General features: G+C 36.4%; 1 protein-coding gene and 1 long non-coding RNA gene across 2 annotated transcripts; both read left to right on the top strand.

Annotated features, from left to right (window-relative positions):
- The first annotated feature begins 225 nt into the window (after nt 1-225).
- On the top strand, nt 226-1,936 carry LOC121421884. Its single transcript, XM_041616685.1, has 2 exons — nt 226-1,308; nt 1,865-1,936. The coding sequence occupies exons 1-2, from the start codon at nt 598-600 to the stop codon at nt 1,934-1,936; spliced, it is 783 nt and encodes a 260-aa protein (XP_041472619.1). The 5' UTR covers nt 226-597.
- Nucleotides 1,937-14,031: 12,095 nt separating this feature from the next.
- On the top strand, nt 14,032-14,811 carry LOC121421478. The gene is made up of 2 exons (XR_005970980.1): nt 14,032-14,154; nt 14,345-14,811. It is a non-coding gene; the product is annotated as an uncharacterized LOC121421478 (long non-coding RNA).
- Nucleotides 14,812-21,886: the final 7,075 nt, after the last annotated feature.

Below are 21,886 nucleotides of genomic sequence, written 5' to 3'. Positions count from 1 at the left end.
TGCATACCACTGTATAAGATAAAGAAAAAGGGCATTACACTGTGTATTGTTTTATTGATAAACGCATCAGCAAAGCCATAAATGACAACATTGCAGCACTATTTCATGTACATATGGCACATTTGTGGTCTTGGCATCTCTGTATTATAGAATTTTAAAAAGTCTTGAAAATCGGCGCCTTTTTTGAAATGCTGAATAAAATCAAACATTCTTTTCCAGGTTTTATCTGCATGTTCGTCAGTCTTCTCTGATAGAAAATAATTCTGACATTGATATCTCCTGGACTGATACATTAAAGGACCGATGCCGGATATATCTGACGGTTAGTGGCAGACTTGAATCAAGTTAACTCGTGGCATCTGCAGACATCAAGTGACATACCTTCAGTATTAAAAGAAGGGCAGATAAAATCAACCAAGTTAAATTGCGTCTTCACAATGTAATACAACACATCTCTTTATGTTAATCACCTACCGTTAATCCGAATTCACTCATAATTTACATGTAAGTCTATATTTTCTTTAAAAATATTTCTGTCTCTAAAGATAGCAGTATATTTGCATTTTACATCATAAGTACAGCTGTTTTAAGTTTACTATGGCAAAAATTGTTATTTTGATCACTTTACTTATCTTCGCTCGTAATGTGTGTAGAGGAATATCCATAATGCAAGGTCAAGAAGCCAATTTGATTTTTCCATATCCATGTGATAGTACAGAAGTAACATTGCAGCATTCATACAGAGCGCCATTTTATTGTTCAACGGAAGGCTCATTGATATTTTTGCCCGATAGTCAGGCTCAGAGATTTGAAGTAAAGAATGTTATTAACAATGGGAGCTGCTCTCTGGATCTTACAATAAGGGATCTCATGATAGATGATGAAGGGACATACATCTTGTTAGTATACAAGGATGGGGAAATACTAGGTGATCATACACATAGGATATACCTGAAGGTAGACTATCCTCCTGATAAGGCACTTTGTGTTGTGGGTGAAGATTATGATAGAGAATGGGTAGCAGTAGACTGTACAGCCAATGCCAGAAGTCTACCAGGAAAGATTGAATGCTATCAAGATGGTTTACGGATGCCTCACTTAAGAGACCCTGCTCTGACAGGCTCTTTATTGAAACAGTCTATAATCATAAGAAAATCAGAGCAAGTGTATTGTTGCTATTCTGCTTTGAATGTAAATAAATCAAGATGTGAATGTGATGATACTGTCTTGTTCCAAGATGAATTCCACAGGAAAGACCCATGTCCTAGCATTACAACACAAATGTCAACAGAGTCTATGTCCCAGAAAGCAAAAAATTCAATGATTACAACTTCTTTAAACTCTAAAGACTACCTATCATCATCATTCACTAATGCAATGAAAATAACCAGAAATGAAGTAAACGTATTCATAATATTTTATGTTTGTGTGATATCTGTAGGCCCATTAGTAATAATCATTGCAATTGTCAGGGGTATCTACTATAAACTGATGAATAAGCATAAACATAGTAATGTTGCATCAAAGTACCTATCTACAACAATGGATTATTGTAACGATGGAGAATGTGCTATGGAGAAATTGAATCCAAATCGAGAATTTGCATATATCTCTGGTAAATTGAAAACAATTGATATGTGTGAGCCATCCTGGGAAAATGGGTATTATAAGTGAAATTTTGGATTTTGGGTTTTTTATGTTTTCTGGTACCTGGGCACATGTACAATGTGTATACAAAATATTAGAGTCTAATTCATGTTTAAATTAGAGATATGGCCAATTGAATCAGGGGTACCCCCCCCCCCCTGCCTGGCTGTAAGGGTAGTCATGGTAGTCTGGCATATTATTCATCTTTTCATGATAGGGAAATGTTGGTTCTCTTGTAACGCCCAACATACCTGGCCTAGGCGAGGTGATCTTTGTAGTGCAGACATAATTTCATACATACACACCTAGGCGAATACAATAAAACAAATTATTATGCATATTCAACCACACCCACACTAGAACCCACACACTCACATTATATGAAAAAAAAACCCTTATGGAGACCATTTGTCATACTACATTCGTCATAGCGCGTAGTTTTAACATGGGAGGAGATCACCAGATCCAATGACCAGGGGCAGATGGGGTTGGATTATTTATCTGAATTCTTTTTTGGGGGGGCAGCTTAAAATAAGCTCGAAGTTTAGTTTTTACTTGCTGACAAGCGGCCTCCCATGAATCTCAGATCACAGGAGTTGTCTGCCACCCCAACAGTGGCGTAGCTACGGGGGGCCGGGGGGTCACGTGCCCCCCCCCCCCGAGATTTGGTGTCCCCCCCAGGTCCCACCCCCCAGAAAAAATTGGCAGAGCAAAAAAAAGAAAAAGGAAATGAAAAAGAAAGACTAAAAATAAAAAGAAGAGGAAAATAAGAGGAGGAAGACGAGTGAATGAAATAATGTGAGGAGAAGACTTGCAATATAAAAAATCTTTTCATGTTACTATATAAAATTTTTGCTGGCGCTGAGGCGCTGAGGATCAGCGGCTATCCGCAGGTTGGTTGTTGAGTTGAAGTAATTTCTCTAAGCGAATATGAATTTTAAGAATGTATCTGGGGTATATTATCCAGTAAGATTAAAAAATAAGCAGCAATTACTTTAGAATGGGCAAAATGTTCATCACACTGGCTGGATAACGATGTCCAAAAGAAATGCCCAATGTTGGTTGAAGACATAATTACCCTCGTAGAGCATTTTACCCAATATTTCTCAGAGTGTGCATGCATAATAACATGGTATGTCACATACATTTAGTATTATATAGAGAAATTTTTACTTTTAAACAAAGACATGCCAATCACAATGGGCGAATTTTACGATAAAAATATGACAACCTTTCAATACAATTTCATGTACATGTTCTGATGAACACGTTTTAGGAATGTCTTGAGTTTTTTATTATCTCAATGTTACTTGCACTGAGCCTATTCACACTACGTGAATATTACTGTATGTTTATTTTTTCTATAATATCTAGAATATGGCGATGAACTTCTCTCATGTATGTTATGAATCGCTAACTTGTGGCAGATTAAAGAAGAATACATGCCAACATTTGTACATATTATTTTTGTGAAATATGTCAACGTACTTATATTAAGAATATCACTTTATTTTACGCTCGTATCTCATGTATTGCAATTGATATGGTATTAAGATGTGATATATGATAATTCATTTCTTTCTATTTTAAAACGGAAATAATGTTTTTACTACGTGTGAAATGATTCTTGTAAAAATCTAGAATTAATTGTTTAACATGGGATTTAAACTGAAATTAATCAAATTCAATACCTTGTAAAAAAGATATATTTGAATGTGCTTACTATGGGAATAATCTTGGCGAGTTCATCTCTGTCTTACATGTGTTGAATTGATGGTTGTCTGAAAATGACATATTGCAGTTAATATTTATTCTTTAATCATTTGTATAAACATTTTTTGACCATAACACTTTTCTGATCAAACTGTATATTTTTTTATATTCAATTGGTTATGGTGTAATCGATTATGTTTTCTCCCTATTATTCTGTGTGCACCTTTCTTGTCACTGTCACTTTATTATATGACGCTTGAATGTCAGTATTTACTCTTATGTAAATATTTTTCAGATATTGATCTGATTTTGAATATATTCACTTGCGGAAATTCAAATGAAGTTCTACGAGATATCGGATAGAGCGCCCCCTGCTCAAGTTTGACAGACAGAGGGAATACAATTTTTTGTACTCCTGAGACGCCCTCGAAATGCACCTCGAGCGGGCTTGTCAGGATAACGTACTAATACAGGGCAGGAGAGGCGGTCTTGCACAATTTCCTTAGAACTTCTCTTTCCCTTCTTTCTGTTACTTTTCGAACTGACATAGATTGAACAAAGAAATTATTCTATGTTGAAAAAATCAAGGAAAGCAAATTAATAAGGCAACAATAGTCAAAACTGACTAGTTTGTCTATTTAAAATAAAAACAATAACAGAATCGTTCAGCATAATCGGCCTCAAGTCCATGCTTGTGGTCGAGTGGTCTCGGGCGACTGGCTATACATGGAAAGTCCGGGGTTCGATACTCGGCAGCGGCACCTATGCCCGTGAGCACCCATTTAAAAAAGCTATATTATCCTACTTTAAAATAAATGGAAATTCTATATGCATTATTGGTAACTAGGTGTGCACTTAAAAAAATAATGAGGCATGGAGTATGCTTTATAAGCTATATTATCCTACTTTAAAATGGAAATTCTATATGCATTATTGGTAACTAGGTGTGCGCTTAAAAAAATAATGAGGCATGGAGTATGCTTTCTGCACGAAACTCTGTTCAATTTTTATTGGAACCTGCTGCGACAGGATACAGCTTTCAATACAATTACATGTGAACACTATCTTCAATAATATGATAGCAGCCTAATTCATTCATTTTATAAATATACTGTATAGTGTAAATTCTTGTCAAATTTTTCAATTTTATGATCTTTTCTGATTAGTAGCATGATATATCTTTCCACTTTTGTTATTTTGTTTGATTTACCGTATATGCTATGTTTTTTTCATGTGTTTACTTTTTACTTTTTAATTTTCATTGTACATAGACTCTTGGTTCTAAATAAGAAGATTGGACAAATATATTGTGTTTCTTGTCTTTATTGCTACCACCATTGCTTTATTTCAACTAATGGTGCTGCTGGTACTACTACTACTAATACTACTACTAATACTAGTGCTACTACTGGGGTGTTCCCCAAGGCAGCCTCCTGGGCCCTCTTTTATTTATAATCTATATAAATGACATCCAGAACTCCTCTGAAATATGATCTTATGTCCTTTTTGCAGATGATTCAAATGTACTCTACTCTCATACTAACCCTGATATTTTAATTAATGTACTGAACACTGAACTGGATAAATTGGTACAATGGATTAGGGCTAACAAATTGTCAATAAATGTTCAAAAAACGAAATGCATGCTTTTTAGCAATTCTTTAGAACAATTACCATTTAATATCAAATTAGACAATGTAGAAATTGAAGTTGTTACTACAACAAAATTTTTAGGCCTCATAATAGACAACAAATTATCTTGGAAATCGCATATTGACTCTATATGTCGTACAATTACACGCAATATTGGTGTTATCAACAAAGTTAAGTTTTTTCTTCCAACTTCCTCCCTAAAGATGCTTTATTCAACATTAATTTTACCATATCTAAATTATGGAGCAATTGTTTGGGGAAACACACACTCAACCTACCTAGATAGAATATTGCTTTTACAAAAGAAGGCATTGCGTGTTATTTTCAACTTGTCCTGGAGATCTCACACAGATGAGTTGTTTTTAAACAATAACATTCTAAAAATAAAAACACTGTACCAATATAATTTAGGTCAATTCATGTATCAGTTAAACAATAATATGTTACCACCCATATTTAATTCTTCATTTAACAAAAACAAAACCCTTCACAAATATCCCACACGTCAATCCGATGAATTTCATTTACCACTACCCCGGACCATCCTTGCAAAATCAATTTTTACTTTTGAAGGCCCTAGACTCTGGGGAACTATTAATAGTAACATCAAAGAATCTCCAAGCCTTAATTCTTTCAAATATAAGTTCAAAAAATTTCTTCAAGATAACCATTGAATTTAACTCTTCATCACTCAAACTCTTGTATTTTTTAATCGAACATGTTTATCATGTCACGTACACTTTTACATCTCTTTCGTTTCCCTGTTGATCGGCGAGGTCCGTCTGTGAGTGCTGGGGCTGGATTCTGGAGACCTTTAATCTCTCTTTTTCTTATTTCCTTTTCTATTTTTATTTCCCATTTTTCCTTTTAATTCAAGTGGTTATGCTCAAGTTGTTATTTTATTTTTTTATATGCTAAACAACTGCAAGAATATTTATTAGGAGGCTGCACTCTACAAGCTCCGCTTTTTAGCAGCCTCCTCCATTTCCAACCTGATTTGTAATAATCTTGAATATAATTTTCTGTACAGGAATATTTGAAATATGTTTTGTTATTTATATATGTCAACATGTACAGAAGAAACTCTAATTGTTGAAAATGGAAATAAACGAATGAATGAATGAATACTAGTAGTAGTAGTAGTAGTAGTACTACTACTACTACTACTACTACTACTACTACTACTACTATTACCACTACAACTACTACTACCACTACTACTACTACTACCACTACAACTACTACAACTACTACTACTACTACTACTATTACTACTAAAGAAAGAATGAAAGAAAGAAAGAAAGAAAGAGAGAAAGAAAGAAAGTTCTAAGAAAGAAAGAATAAAGAAAGGAAAAAGAAAGAAAGAAAGAATAAAGAAAGAAAGAATAAAGAAAGAAAGAAAGAATAAATAAAGAAAGAAAGAAAGAAAGAATAAAGAAAGTAAGAAAGAAAGAAAGAATAAAGAAAAGAAAGAATAAAGAAAAGAAAGAAAGAAAGAATAAAAGAAAGAAAGAATAAAGAAAGAATAAAAGAAATAAAGAAAGAATAAAGAAAAAAAATAAAGAAAGAAAGAATAAAGAAAGAATAAAGAAAGAAAGAAAAATAAAGAAAGAAAGAGAGAGAGAGAAAGAGAGGGAAAGAGAGAAAGAAAGAATGAATGAATGAAAGGGTGGAAAGAGGGGCAAAACGGGAAAAGAAAAGAAAAAGAAGAAAGGTAAAATGGAAGAAAAGACGGAATACGAAAGAAAAAATTACATGACTTGTGAGAAGGAAAATAATCCCGAAATACAAATAAATGAGTGAAAATCGGGAAATAAATTAAGAGATGACAAAATGCAGTGGGACTTTATGGCGCGGAAGAGGAAAGAAAAGAGGCAACAAGAAACTTGGAAATGATAGTAAAATGGAATGAGCTAAATGGCTAGGGGAAACCATAATTTGAATAGGAAGAAAATGGAAACGGGACAAGAGAAGAAATTAAGAACACGACAGGCATGTCAACGATTTAAAGATATGAATGGCTTATGTGCATGAAGTTTATAATATTATTATTGATTTTCTCAATTTCATGAAAAACCGCCGCAATCAGGAAAAATTACTTTACTTCGAGAGGAACCGCCCAGCTCCTCTGAAGAAGCATTTATATGTACCTGGCCAAGGGCTAATGCCCCCTTAATTACATAATTAGAATTTCATTTTCAAAACGAAAAAAAATGTCTCGCTCGCGACCTCTTAGAAATTTTCCTACAGTTGCCATGTTGATCCCTTCAATGCTTTTCAAATATTCCGCCACTTCAATCAAGTAGTGTGCTGTGTAAAACCTACCTTGTGATTTGATTGAAAATAGCGGCCATCTTTAGGATTTAAAATGGCTGAATCTCGAGAGGTTCTGGGGCGGAGCCTCAGTGAGAAGAGTGAGATATGATGTTATATATTTTAAATATCTCTATGTAAAATTCTCAAATGAAAAGGCAAAAAAAAATCGCGCTCGGAGCTTTAATGATGAAAATTGTGCCCCAAAGACTTGAATTTAAACGCATCACTGGGATGATTTTGGCTCTTGCCTCCCCCCCCCCCGCCATCGACTCCTATTACACCCTGGTTGATGGATGACTGCATCCCCCCTCCCGTTGAAAGATTCCTCCCTATTCAGTTTAAAAGAAAGGGGTCACTGGTTGTAACCTCGCCCCAACCCTTCAACGACAACACCATCAAACAACCATCAACAAAGAGAAAGCAAATGTTTTTCGATTATGCCCCCCCCCCAAAAAAAAAATGAGCAGGAAAAGGGATGAAAAGATGACATGAAAATGCTGAAGGCCGTTTGCCTCGCTCCTATCCCCCCCCCCCCCCGACATCTTGGAAATCTACATTTTTTTGTCCAGAAACTATTCACAAAATTGACCAAAAGTGTACACGAAATCCCCCAATTTCACTTTTAAAATTGCGAAAGCGCGTAAATGACAGGGTCGGTCGCTTCTCTCCCTCGCTTTCGAATTCTTAAAAAAAAACTACGAGTTCTGCCCCCTGGAAAAAATCTGCGTACGGCCTCCCCCCCCCCCCCCTCCCCCCATCCAAACAACCTGATGCAACCCGCGATACAGCATTGTTTTTAACTTTGAATATTTGCGGAAATTAAAAACAAATCATGAAGGGTTATCTTCCATTTTCGCGATTCATATTTCATTCAGTTTATCGTTCCTTGGGTTTTTTATCCGGGTATATATATACGTACGGGAAGCTATTATTTACCGCTATAGTTTCGCAACATCGCTTGGTAAGGTTGTAATTTCCCTAATCATCATCTCTTCGTTAACCAATTTTACTTCAGAAATCATTGCAATTTTTAAATTAATAACTGTTCCTTTTTGTTATCAGTAGTTAGAGTTCTACGTGGAAGTTTTAGAAGTGTGTTTTACAATGGCGTCGATTGTTACTGCTTTTAAGTTGCTTGGCATAATTGCTACCATGGTTGGAGGTAAGTGATTAAATTTTTATTCTACCAGTAACAAATTAAGCTCGTCAAATTAATTCCGACTTTCATGTACATAGAGAAGACGTATTTAACATCAATTCATCAATGACCTATTTTGACTTAGAAGGGCAACACTATTTGTCTTGTAAAGCATGTTAATTTAGTTACAGACCGTTTTAAGTGTGGGCCTGATATTCAGGTATATAAGACCCTGACAAGTCATGATAATAGTTAAAGTTTCAGAGAGTTGAAATAATTTGTCAGGTTTACTAAAATTCTAGCTCAATAGTCAAAATCATAAATAATTATTATACTAGTATAGTCAAAATTAAACTGATTATGATTAGATAAGAGCTAGGTCAGAAAGTACTTTTCTAGTCATTTTTATTTCTAGTTAAATCTTATTTCTACATGTAGTGGCATCAAATCTCATATTTAGAAAAAGGTCAAAATCTATACCACTTTATTGATTAGTTCTCAGCGAGAAATTTATCTTTTAACATATGAGACTTATCGCCTCTTATCTGCAATGTGACTACTTTTCGAAATAAAGGCCATTCAAACTTAATTACATGTACGAAAATTGCTTCCCTAATTTATATTTGCCCAATGCAATAAAGTGCTTGAGAGACTGTTTTATACCGAAAGAAAAATGTTGTCATCTATCTTGTCGTGGACCTAATATTTTTTTGTTAGACTATGCAATAATGAATCTACCTCTATTGTTGTTTTTTATGCAACATGCCTCAGTTTTAAAGAATGCCCTTCTTTTTATCTGACAATGAATTAAAACTATCAAAATCTAAGATTATTTTTATTATATCCTAGGCTTGAAAACTCTCTTTTGCCTTTTTACATTTGTAGATATTTACTTTCTTATTCAGAATGAGATCCTTGTGTCTTCTCATACCACACACTTCGTATATGAAACCCATGATACTGGACAATCATTGATAATAGTCACAGTGTCAAGTACAGGGGCCGTGGAACGGTTTTCAAAATGGGGGCTGAGCCAAAATTGGAGGGGGCTGAAAAAAAATCAAAATCTAATGGTAATTTTAACGTTTTTGTATATACGGTTTTGGAAAAAGTGGGGCGGCAACCCCCCCCCCCACCCGCTTCCGCGGCCCCTGAAGTACTCTCTAAATGCAAAAGAGCAAATCTGGTCCCTAATCACATTCATCTCAGAGTGAGGCGAGGGACCAATTGTATTAGACTGGGATATAATCTTTTGAGAGTGGATTTACATCTTTTTTGGAGTAAAATATATATTTAAAAAATATATACACTATTCACTCCAGAAGGAGCGGTATGCACTCTCAACTCGTCTCACTCTGAGAGGAGTCCAGATTAATTATTTTGAATTTACTGATGGTCAGTCAAATCGAAACTATTGGTATACTTTCTTCGAGAGGGCGAGTTATCAAGAATTGAAAGGAGGAAAGAGTGAAATTGAAAAAAAAACGAAAGAAAACAGAATGTAAAAAGACAGATTTCCGCGTTTAACTCTACATGTTTAATCTGATAGTGCGCCTATTGATTAAAAAGTTGAGTCACGTCAAAATCCACCGGTGTTATCCTGCATAGAATTCCAAGAAATTCATTTTCTTCCTTTTCCGATGATCGAATCTATTTCATCAATCAATGCATTATTATAGTAATGTACCTAATCGGAAACATTGCCTTTCGATTTCCTGTCAGACGTATACTTGAAAAATATGAAGAAAGATTGCCATTTACGTCACAATCTTGATTGGTGGTGATTCTTTTTAAACCTAATTGCTAAGAAAACATGAATGCTTGTAAGCAAGCAACCAGAGGACCGACGGCATAAGGTACTCTCCGCGGGACCTGGTGATGAGAATAAATGCCTTACCAAAGGGTGCGCTAGTGCCCTTTGCTAAACGGGAATCGAACCAGGGTTATCGGAATCCGAAACCCCCGCTCTACCGACTGAGCTATCTTGCTAATACTTCTATCATATTCATGATTAAAAACTTCTTTATCATTATTTATTTTATTTCATCATTTAAATGAACTCGCTTAAAATTAAACCTTTTCCCTTTTCCCGATTTCATTAAGATTTGTGTGCTTAACCCATATCATGAATTACACATATTCCAAAGGGCTAGATTCTTCTGACATAAAATATGTATCTCTCCCATAAGCAAGTTAAGCTGCACCGACTTATGCTTGATTGTGCTACATCGCCTTTTCTTCTTGTTTTGATTCTGTTCTCAATTTTTTCATTAATTCTTTTCTCCCAGTAAACCAGCGAGCAACTACTATTATTCTTCCAATGAAATAGGTTCCTTTTTTATTTTATATTTTTTAAAATATCTTTAAATATTTTTTCTTTTGTTAACAATATTTTCAATTATGAATGAATAAATACACTGTTTAAAAAATGAATGAAGCTAATAGCTTACAAACATTTAAATTTATATAATTGACTTATGAAGACTTTCATCCGAGGGGTCCACGATTTACAAACACAGCTTCAAAGTCGGCTTTTCCTTTTTCAACATTGATATATGTTATTTTCAGCTGGAGAATTTCATAATCTACCCAAGATTAAAATGCGAAATTGAGACATAGGCCTGTATTTTGTATTACATGTTTCTTTGTGTACTTGAGTTGATTATCATAATTGCGTTTATATGGATTTTGTATACTGTTCTGTTGGAAATGAAAAAAAAAATCACACTGAAAACAAACTGAAACGTTGGCACATTACAATATTCACAGATCAGATATACAGTATAGATGATCATAGAGAAAAAGGTATAATACACAATGCATGTAGGTCTTAGTGTTATGGAGAATTTAACTTATCTCTATTGTATACATGATCCAGATCACCTGATATTTGACTAAATAGTCGGAAATGCTTCTTTTATTTCATTTTCATAATAATGGTAATATGGCATATTTGTACAATGCGTCCCAGAAAAAAGGGAAACTGGGAATCCCATGTCCGTCTTCTTCAAAGGCAAATTAAATATGATATTTCATTTACATCATCATTATTATTATTATTATTATCCCTCTTTATTTTGATACATCATATGAGACGAACGGTTACACTTCGTAATTCCAAAGGTTCGTAATTCCGAAACACATAAATTGCCTATACCTCGATGTTCGTTAATCCGAAAGCGTAAAAGGGTTCGTTAATCCGAAAGCGTAAAAGGGTTCGTTAATCCGAACATTTGTGGCGTAATTCTGAAGGTTCGTTATTCCGAAGGTTCGATCATCCGAAAACGAAATAAGGTTCGATGTTCCGAAGGTTCGGTTATCCGAAAACGAAATAAGGTTCGTTGTTCCGAAGGTTCGATAGTCCGAAAACGAAATAAGGTCAGATAATCATTTATTTTTCGTACTAACGAACCTTCGGAATTACGAACCTCATTTCTTTTTCGGATTAACGAACCTTCGGAATTATGAACTTCCCTTCGTTTTCGGACTAACGAACCTTCGGAATAACTAACCTCATTTCGTTTACGGATTAACGAACCTTCGGAATTACGAACCTTCGGAAATACGAACCTTCGGAATACGAACCTTCGGAAATACGAACCTTCGGAATAACGAAACTTCGGAATAACGAAGCTTCGGAATAACGAAGCTTCGGAATTACGAAGCTTCGGAATTACGAACCTTCGGAATAACGAAGCTTCGGAATTACGAAGCTTCGGAATTACGAAGCTTCGGAATTACGAACCTTCGGAATAACGAAGCTTCGGAATAACGAAGCTTCGGAATTACGAATGTATGCGGAGACGAACAGTTCACTGATTCATGTGCAAGACAAGTTTGAAATTTTAATGTCAAAATCAGGTTGCGCAGAAAAATTGGACGATATTGGTTCGTGATTATTGGCTCATTAGCATTTCTTTTGTAGGCCTATTATTTTTTAAGTTTCTCACTGATCCCGGAAATGAGAGTGGATTCGGAGTCACACGTGAGATTCTGCGCAAGCGATTTCTGATGTGCCTCAATATTTATTGCTTTTTAAACCCGGGGGCCACTTACATTGACGAGTGGATACCATGCGCGACCAAAAAAACACGTAAAAAGGATATCTTTTTCACGATAGGGCACGTTACGTACGTAACGTGATAAGGGTGTCAAAAACACAAAAATAATGAAAAAAGGGGTATCTATTTCGCCAGGAAAATTACGTGTTTGGGGTCGAATTTGCGGGGATGATAAAACAAAATTAAAATGTTTCATAAGGATGTCCTTTTTGCCTCAACATTTTGCGTTTAGAGTCCGATTTGCGCGAGGTGTAGACGGTGGGGTCGTACTAAACTAAATAGGATTAAAGCCGACGACCAAAGGACCTGTATAAACAATAAAACATTCCTGTACTTGTTTAGGGGTTCATTTCAGGGAATATTTGCCAAGAGTTTTGTTTCCAATACTTGTTAAGGGATGGGTTTCACACACCAATACTTGTTAAGGGGTGCATTTTAAGAATATGAAAATTACGTGTTTAGGGTGCTTTTCGAGACCCCATGGTCGCGCATGGTATCCACTCGTGAATGGAAGTGGCCCCCCCCCCGGGTTTTTAAACTGCCACGCGGGGACAATTTGCTAAGCTTTGGGTATCAAATTAAAGATTAGATCCCACTCTTACCGTAAGTATGAAATTTATAGTGAAAACATACTTAATGATTGTGAAAGGCGGGTTTCCTTTTTGTGGGACGCACTGTATAGCTCACATATTAACCTCATTAGGTTACCTCGGTTAAGCTACTAATACTAATAAGTGGCGGATCAAGCTTTCGCCAAATGGGGGGGGGGGGGGTTGCGGAAATTATTTTCATCCACATTTTCCAAAATCGGCAGCTTAGAATTAATTGTTGTTTGAAGAGGTATAGTTCTAAAGACTGAAGTTTTAGGTAGCAGTTACTTAATCTTGCCTTTTAAGATATCTCAAAAATCAAAATTAAATCATGCGAGCAAGAAGCGCGAGCTCAACTTTTTGAAATTAAGTAATTAAGTATTCTGGGCTTACGATCTGATAAACCCCAACTGCATGGAAATCCATCAATATCATAATATTTTTCTACAGGGAATGTACGATATGTCCTTTGTAAACAAAAAGAAGCACACTGAATTTTCAAGAAAACGATGAATGCATGAATATAAATCATAATCTCGAACATATTTTGAACAAACTTGCAGTTTAGTCTTACTCTTCGAAGACGGGGCCCTGATCAATAACTAATCAATTAATAGGATTGCGAAGTGCGGGCTGAAATTTTTAATATAATGGCCTGAAAAATGGACCTGTTAAGAACTGTTTTAATGACTCACGAAGATGATGCATCTCAACAATGAAATAATGAGCGCGCGAAGCGCAAGCTGAAAATCTTTGAAATTAAGTTTGTTTCAATTCCAATTACAGCACGGCCTTACAAACGGGACGTCGCAGGTGGATACGATGCGGAGGAATACGGGATCATATACGATATGGTAGACATCTGCCAAGAGAGAGCCGCTGACACGAAGGGTCGCGCTACGTCTGTAGTTTCTCGACGCCGTCTGCCTGGCATTTACAGGTTCGCTTGAAGCATCGGGCGACGGTTCAGGAGAAGGCTCTGGTGACGGATCCGGTGACGGCTTGGAAGAATGGATCTACGACTTTGGTCCTATAGGTAAACATCTGACCAGTTCCGCCCCCCTCCTTTTGAGAGCCATAAGAATACTTGATAACATGGTTAAGGGAATATGTCGTGCATTTTTTATCTTTCATTTACTTATTTTTGCTTTTCAAATTTGCTTGTCACCAGACCCTCATTTTGATTACTTTTTAATTGCTTGTTTTTCATCTTTTATTCTGTCTAGTCGAGATCTTCACACCCGACTGGGCTTCCCAGCAACTCCTTAGTGCATTCGCAGAGAGAGCGTGCCGAGCTGCCGAAGATATAGGATATGTTGACCATGTTGACTTGGAATCGTTCTGTCGAAACAATCGACGCCCCATCGACGGGGGCGATGCCGATGAAGAAGATGGCAGCGGAGATACTGGTAGTGGTTCTGGCGAAGGAGATGATATCGACAACGAGGATGATGATGATGATGGCGATAATCAGGCCTTTGTTTGGAGCTCTGACTGGCTTCAAAATGATGTCTTTTATTTTGCGAACGATGCACAATATTAAGAACTGGAATACCAGTTCCTGAAAACGAACACTGTTGAAATATTTTATTTTGTCCCTTCGTAATTTTTCTTAATTTCCATTTGTAGATTCCCCATTAAAAGGGCAATTTTCCCTCCACATGTTTGAATTTAATCTTACTCGCGGTCCGAATGATTTACTCAAAATGTATAAGTGCATTTAATTAAATTTGCTTGAGATTTTACGTACAATAAGAAAAACTCACGTAATTCTAACTTGCTTCTTATGAGTAAATTGCAAATCAAAATTTCATAATAAAATTACTAATCACTAAGTACTTTTTGCTGAATATACCTATATTGAATTCAAATTAACGTATGATTATCAAATTGAAGAATATGTTACTTTTTTATTACTAATTCAAGCAAAGAATGAACAATATCGATCATTAATAGTCACTCTTGAAAATTCCAGTCACTTTGAGTTATTGGAGGGTGGTCAATTATGGTGTACTGGGTTGCAAATATAAATGATCTTAATGATGATAAGCAGAGTTAAACAGGCGGTCTGAAAATTATTTAGCTAATTTAATATATTTTATTCATTATCCTTTCTGTTGACTGATGTTATTTCACCTTGTAATTTACAACGAAGTTTTGTAATTGTTTCAGCCAGGATGGAAAAGTTTCCTTTTATTAAAAAAAAATAGAATATAATTTCATCGTGTTTCTTGTCCTTTATTGCTACCACCAATGCTTTCTACTATACTTCTACTACTATGCTGCTGCTGCTACTACCACTACTACTACTGCTACTACTACTACTACTACTACTACTGCTACTACTACTACTACTACTACTACTACTATTACTTCTACTACTACTACTACTACTACTGCTACTACTACTACTACTACTACTACTACTACTACTACTACTACTACTACTACTACTACTACTACTACTACTACTACTGCTACTACTACTACTACTACTACTACTACTACTACTACTACTACTACACTACTATTGTTACTACTACTACTACACTACTATTACTATTACTTCTACTACTACTGCTATTGCTGTTGCTGAGTCTGCATACTACTTCTTCGTCTACTACTGTTTCCAGTACTCTGTTTTATTTATTTGTGTTCTTTTTAATCAATAATGTTCTCACGTGTGACATTGGTAATTGGGAAATTTGATTTAATTTGATGATTTTGCTGGTATCTCTTGAACTATGCCTACATGAATCTTAACCACATACTCGTTGAACAATCACGAAAGTGCTAACGCAGGTAAGGAATACAACACCTTTCCAAAGGTTATAGTTTCGTTATTAATGTCTGCCACCAAACCGATGTCCCAGAAGTTGAGTACTTCTATTTTTAACAGAGTGAGAATAGTATTTTTTAACGGAAACATAATTTTCAACTTCATACACGTACTGCATTTTAATTTAACTGTAAAAAAATCACTGTTTTTAGGAGAACACTGTCATGTATACAGTGCATCAAGTTGGAAAATTATAAACAAATTCAATTTTTTGTTAATTCTGCATCGGTGGAATAGGGTACAGAATCATATACAAACTGAAAACATCTACCAGAACCACCAAAATTAATCACGCGATGTTATTCCTTCTCCGGGTCCTCCGTCTCCCCCCCCCCCCCTGCTCCTCCTCACCACCTCAACATCATAATCGTCGTCGTCATCATCATCATCATTCTCGTCATATCATCATCATCATCATCATGCTCATCACTGTTATCATTATCATCATCATCACCATCATCACCATCATCATCACCATCATCATCACCATCATCATCATCACCATCGTCATCACCATCATCGTCATCATCACCATCATCATCATCACCATCATCATCATCACCATCATCACCATCATCATCACCATCATCACCATCATCGTCATCATCATCATCATTCTCATCATCATCCTTTTTCTTTTCTCCTTCTTATCCTCTTCTTCACCTTCATCTTCTTCATCATCTTATCTCCCTTTTCTGTTTCCTTGTTCTTTTCCTGGCCTCCTTCTAACACTCAATCCCCTAAATTTCACATGTTCCAAGTATTACCTTGACCAGGGGCCCGTTGCAGAAAGAGTTGCAATCAATCGCAACTCTAAAAATCATGCGCAACTTGATTTTCAACCAATCAGCAGCGCGCATTTGGGACTTGCGATTGATTTTTTTACTTGCGTTTAAACGCAACTCTTTCTGCAACGGGCCCCTGTATGAGTAATTCGTTCATGATCGAGAAATTCAACCTTACAGACACGTTATTACTGGTAGCTCTTGAAAACTGAACTTAATCAGTCGCACTTGAAGGAGGTTTTGGGACGAGACAAGGGGGGTGGGTGTTTCATCAAGCTGTTCGTAAGTTAAGAGCGACTTCAAGAACCACTGGTGATCCTTCTTTTGGTAAATGGTATATTCATTGGCGATGGTTTACCGCGCAAGAGCCCCCCCCCCCCCTCAACGAATCGCGCGATATTTTCGCAGCGCGAAATTTTTTGACCACGCCGCTCCCTGACTTTTTACTTTCAAGTCTTGCGCAACTTTTGAGACCAATTTTGCGTCACCCGGGTACGTGGTTCCGAAATTGCACAAGATTATATAAGTGCATGTCGGACCAAAAATTGCTCAAAAACGTGATTTCGTGTATAAAGTCAATGCAAATTGTGTTTTCAACCAAATTCATAAATGCATGATTATTTTTACTTTTACTTGTCTAAATGTATTTATTTTATGCTTTTTATGATCACAGAAGAGCCCCCCAATGAATTTCATTGAAAAAACAATGAAAAACAAAAGGTCAAAAAACAAAGAAATACATAAGAAATTGCAAAAAAACAATATAATACATAAGAAAAAGATTTGATTTTGCAACTTTTTCAAGCACACTTGCTAAGAACACCACAAAGAGTTTCTATGCCAAAAATTAGTACATTTAGAGCTTTATTTAGGGAGTTAGAGGAAAAAGTATTATTTCACATACTAATTACACATAAATTAGCATCACTTAATAGCAATTTGCATGAAATAAATCACTATACAATCTTGTAGATTATGTCCCATGCAACCCGCGTGCCAATTTTCAGAGTGATCGAGCAGTCGACGGCCGAGATCTTAAGGGGGGCCTGGGAGGCCCCCCCCCCCCCCGGCCATTCGAACTCCCAAAATACCCCGGCCTAGATAGGGTTAACTTACGAACAGCTTTATGAAACGGCCCCCGGGTAAAAGGAGGGTGAAGGTAATAGATGGGTGGGAGGAGAGTAGTCTAAACACTGCAGGCACAGACCCCTTCGTTTTCGTAATTCGCTTGGTGCATAATACAGAGTCTGAAATAGGGGAGACTAGATTCTCTATGCACTGTGGCTGGCTCTTATTTGACACAGACAGAGCCTTTGACGTCTATAGTCTTCACGTCAGTTTAGGTTTCCATCCATCCTCCTTCCATCCCCTCTCTCTCACCAACACACACACACACCTCCTATGGAAACATATACCCTTCCATTCCCCTCTCTTTCTCACACACAACCTTACACCCCTTTCTCCCTCTCTCTCTCTCTTCCTCCCTCCCTTACTCTCTCCAATCAAGTTCCTTTGACTTAACACATAAAATCACAAATTCAGAGGTACATGCAAAGTAAACTTCCAATATCACAAGCCACTGAAACATCAACAATCGGTATTTTCAATTTCAAGTTGAAAAAAAATAACACCAACTATGAACTTTTATTATCAATTATTGCAACTAAGAGACTTCTGAAAGTGTACAAGTACCTATGAGAACAGTAATAAATACACAATGTACATTGGACAATATTAGAACTGTACAGTACTTTAAGTAGCATGGCTTCACTTTGTAGTTACATTGGCGCTAAAAGGGCACATCTCTGCAAAGGGGAAGAGTCGAATGCCCTTTTGGCTCTCCATGATAATTTAGTAAGCCTTAATATTCCCTGGTAATGTTTGCTCTGGAAGGACAAAGGGTTAACACAACCCCATTTCATGAAATTTGTTATAGTAACAGATTTGCAATGGCAGTTTTAAGCTACTGAAATCATTTGATTTGATTGGCCGATAGTAAATTTGATATAGAAAATGTGGATTTGTTATTGTGTGAAACAGGGTCCTTGGTTTGACATGAGAAAACATGGTTTTTATTCGAATCCCACAAAATCAACCCGTTTTGCAATCATTGCCAATTAAAATGAAACTTATACATTTCTTTACATCATTAAAATAAGAATGCTTTCTGTATGAATTATTTGATCTAATGTCAAAGGGGAACTTTTTTCTCTACATTTTTTTTTTTACTGAATTAAAATCACATTTTACATGGAAGCCAATACTCTCCACTGCACATCAAGAATTACTGTTACCATCTAACAGCATTTTTTAAAACATGTTCAGGACAAAACATCAGAGATATCTTTTTTGGGGGGTCACCCTAAACAACAACTGCTTCAACAATAAAGTGACTATTGTGTTCCTTCAGAGCAAACATCACTGGATCGTAATTTTTTGCAACTATATTTCAACTCCCTCCAAAAGTATAAAAGGCACTGAAAAAATGAACAACCTCCCCCAAAATGGAACACATTGTATGTATACAAAAACATATGGAGACTACAACACACACACAAGTACACATAAAAGTATCTTATAAGAATGTACATTATCTGGTATAAAAATGCATTGATGTAGAAAAAGTGTGGATTTTTGCATTTAGGTTCTATATCTAATGTCTAATCTGTGTGATCGGGAAATGCTCGCTCCCTTGGTTAGAAAAATTTGGAAGATTTTGTAACCGTTGTATATCTACTTACATAATCCAATGCGCATTGTGCTCTAATTCAATAGGAAAAAATAACAGCAATTTTACAATCTTATTTCAATGCCAAGTACAAAGAACGTATGTAATAATAAGAGTATAAGACTAATGGCAGTACAAAGAGTGGCACCCAAAACACTCCATAAATGTTACAAAGTCATTGGTACAAATAGGAGCACGATTGATCAGAGAAAACAAACGGTCAAACGACATGCAAGAAAAATACAAAAGAGCAGCATATGTATTTCAAATTGTTGATTGGACTACTGATGTTTCGTCTTCGTTCTGTTGTAGTCTCGTCCTTCAGTGTCTAATCCTCATTTGTCTGAAACCAGTTTGCCCAATAACCTTTTGGACTATTTACCATATGTCGAATTCCAATTTCGGTTATGTCCATTTCGTCTAATATCCACTTGATCTAATGCCACAGTTTTGGAGATAATTATCAGTCCACTTTCCTAAGCTCCAATAATCATAATATAATAATAATATGCAACATTTATATAGCACTTAATACAAATGTTTCAAAGCGCTGCATACTATTACCCCGGCTTTAGCCAGCTACCCTGATTGGGCGCATCGAGCATTCAAGGAATTCCTTCCTACCTGGTACCCATTTACTACACCCGGGTCGAGAGTGGCAAATGTAGATAAACGCCTTGCCAAATGGCGCCAGTGCTGCGGTGGGATTTTAACGCCGGACCTTGAGGTTCACAGTCCGGAGACTTATCCACTGAGCCACAACACCTCTACATAATATATAGTATTAAAGAGGCAGTGATTATCTAGTTGCCTATTCAATGGTGGATTATATAAGCTATAGCTCCAGCTGCTAAAGGTGCTTGGTGCATTCAAGGAATCAATCATGCCGGGTATACCCATTCACTTCACCTAAGACGAGTATATGAATATTGGGGTTAAAAATAAAAAAAATATACAAAAATAGTTCGTAAATTAAAAAAAAATAAAATAAATAGAGTCAGTGAGGTAACGGGGGAAAAGTACAGCCGACGGATGACCGTGTCTCTAATTATATTATTTTGCAATGCACGCTGGATAAATAAACTGTGTGAACAAAATAGGAGTCCTGGCTTTCAGTCCAAGTGCTAATCCTGCTTAAAAATGAATAGAGAGCCGTGATAAAGGTTGGAAGTCTCTATTGTTGTTAACGTAGTGCTTGCTTCATCAGCGAAAGGTCGAGCTTTCCCCCAACCATGCATCAGTGGTTGAGCTGTCAATAAAAGGATTACGTCTTGACAGGGAGTGGCTCCAATATTCATTGTCGTACTTCGGGCCAATTGAAATGCTTTCCTCGAACACAAGAGGAGGGGCGTGATTCCACAATAGAGCAGTACTGTAAGTCTCAGCTTAGGGTTAATACATGAAACTTGGTCTTTCTTATAAGATTAATTGAGAATGAGGAATTCTATGGACAAGATTGGGTGTTTCTTATAAGAAATATCGAATCAATGGTGAAGAATTCAAGGTTTTCTCAATTTCTGCAGGTCGCTCTCCTTTGTAAAGGTGACTCGCTTTTTCGTGTACTTGGATATGGCAAGTATGCGGCCATCTTGGGTCCATATCGCCTCCGTACAATCCTTGTATTGGGTTTTCACCTTCCAGAACAGATCAGTCCGTTTCCTTGTGAGACTCTCATGAATATAAATCGCCTCATCCTGCAGATTACGCAATTTTCTCCTATTTTTGTAGATTTTGTCTCGTACATGATAGTTCGTGAACTTCACGATTCTTCCCCTCTCTCTGTTTTCTTTATTTTGACCCAATCTGTGGCTTCTATCTATTTCTCTTGCTTCTAACTCAACATTAAGCTTATCTGCACAGAGTTTAACGATGGTTTCATCCGTGCTTTCGTTCTCTTTCTCTTTTACTCCGTTGAAAATTAGACAATTCCTGCGTGAGTACTGTTCAGACTCATCATGTTGGTCTAACAACGATTGTATCTTTGATTCCAAGGCATTGATGCGAGTGTCTCTTGCTTCCATTTCAAATTCGATGTACTCACGTAAACTATCTGTAACTCTCTCAGTAATCAACGGTGTAATCTCATTAATCAATATTGTTTTAAGTTCACTCACCAATTTTCTCATGAAAGTATCACTCCCCAGGGCTTTGTTCAGTTCCTCTTTAATACTATTCGAGAGTTCTTCGGCTTGTAGTTTCGAACTACGAGTCGTCATCGCGGGGCAGTGGCACTCATCCTACGAACGAGGTTATAATTTAATAGTGGTATTATGTCCTTCCAATATAGTAAATCACATAAATAATAAAAAAAGGAAGTCGACGAGCAACAGATTGTTGGTGGTGATAGTTCAAAAGGTAAAGACGTAGATTTGAAGCAGTTTATACACCAAACATGCACGATATTTCGAACGAAATT

Source organism: Lytechinus variegatus, chromosome 9, assembly GCF_018143015.1.
Source record: "Lytechinus variegatus isolate NC3 chromosome 9, Lvar_3.0, whole genome shotgun sequence".
Taxonomy (NCBI): domain Eukaryota; kingdom Metazoa; phylum Echinodermata; class Echinoidea; order Temnopleuroida; family Toxopneustidae; genus Lytechinus; species Lytechinus variegatus.
Note: the sequence above shows the minus strand (reverse complement) of the source record. Positions and strands in the feature narration are given on the sequence as shown.

Coding starts and splice junctions, on each gene's coding strand:
- LOC121421884 (XM_041616685.1), top strand. CDS start 598: ATGGCAAAAATTGTTATTTTGATCACTTTACTTATCTTCGCTCGTAAT. Junction 1,309..1,864: donor CAGAGTCTATGTCCCAGAAA/GCAAAAAATTCA, acceptor TTTTCATGATAG/GGAAATGTTGGTTCTCTTGT.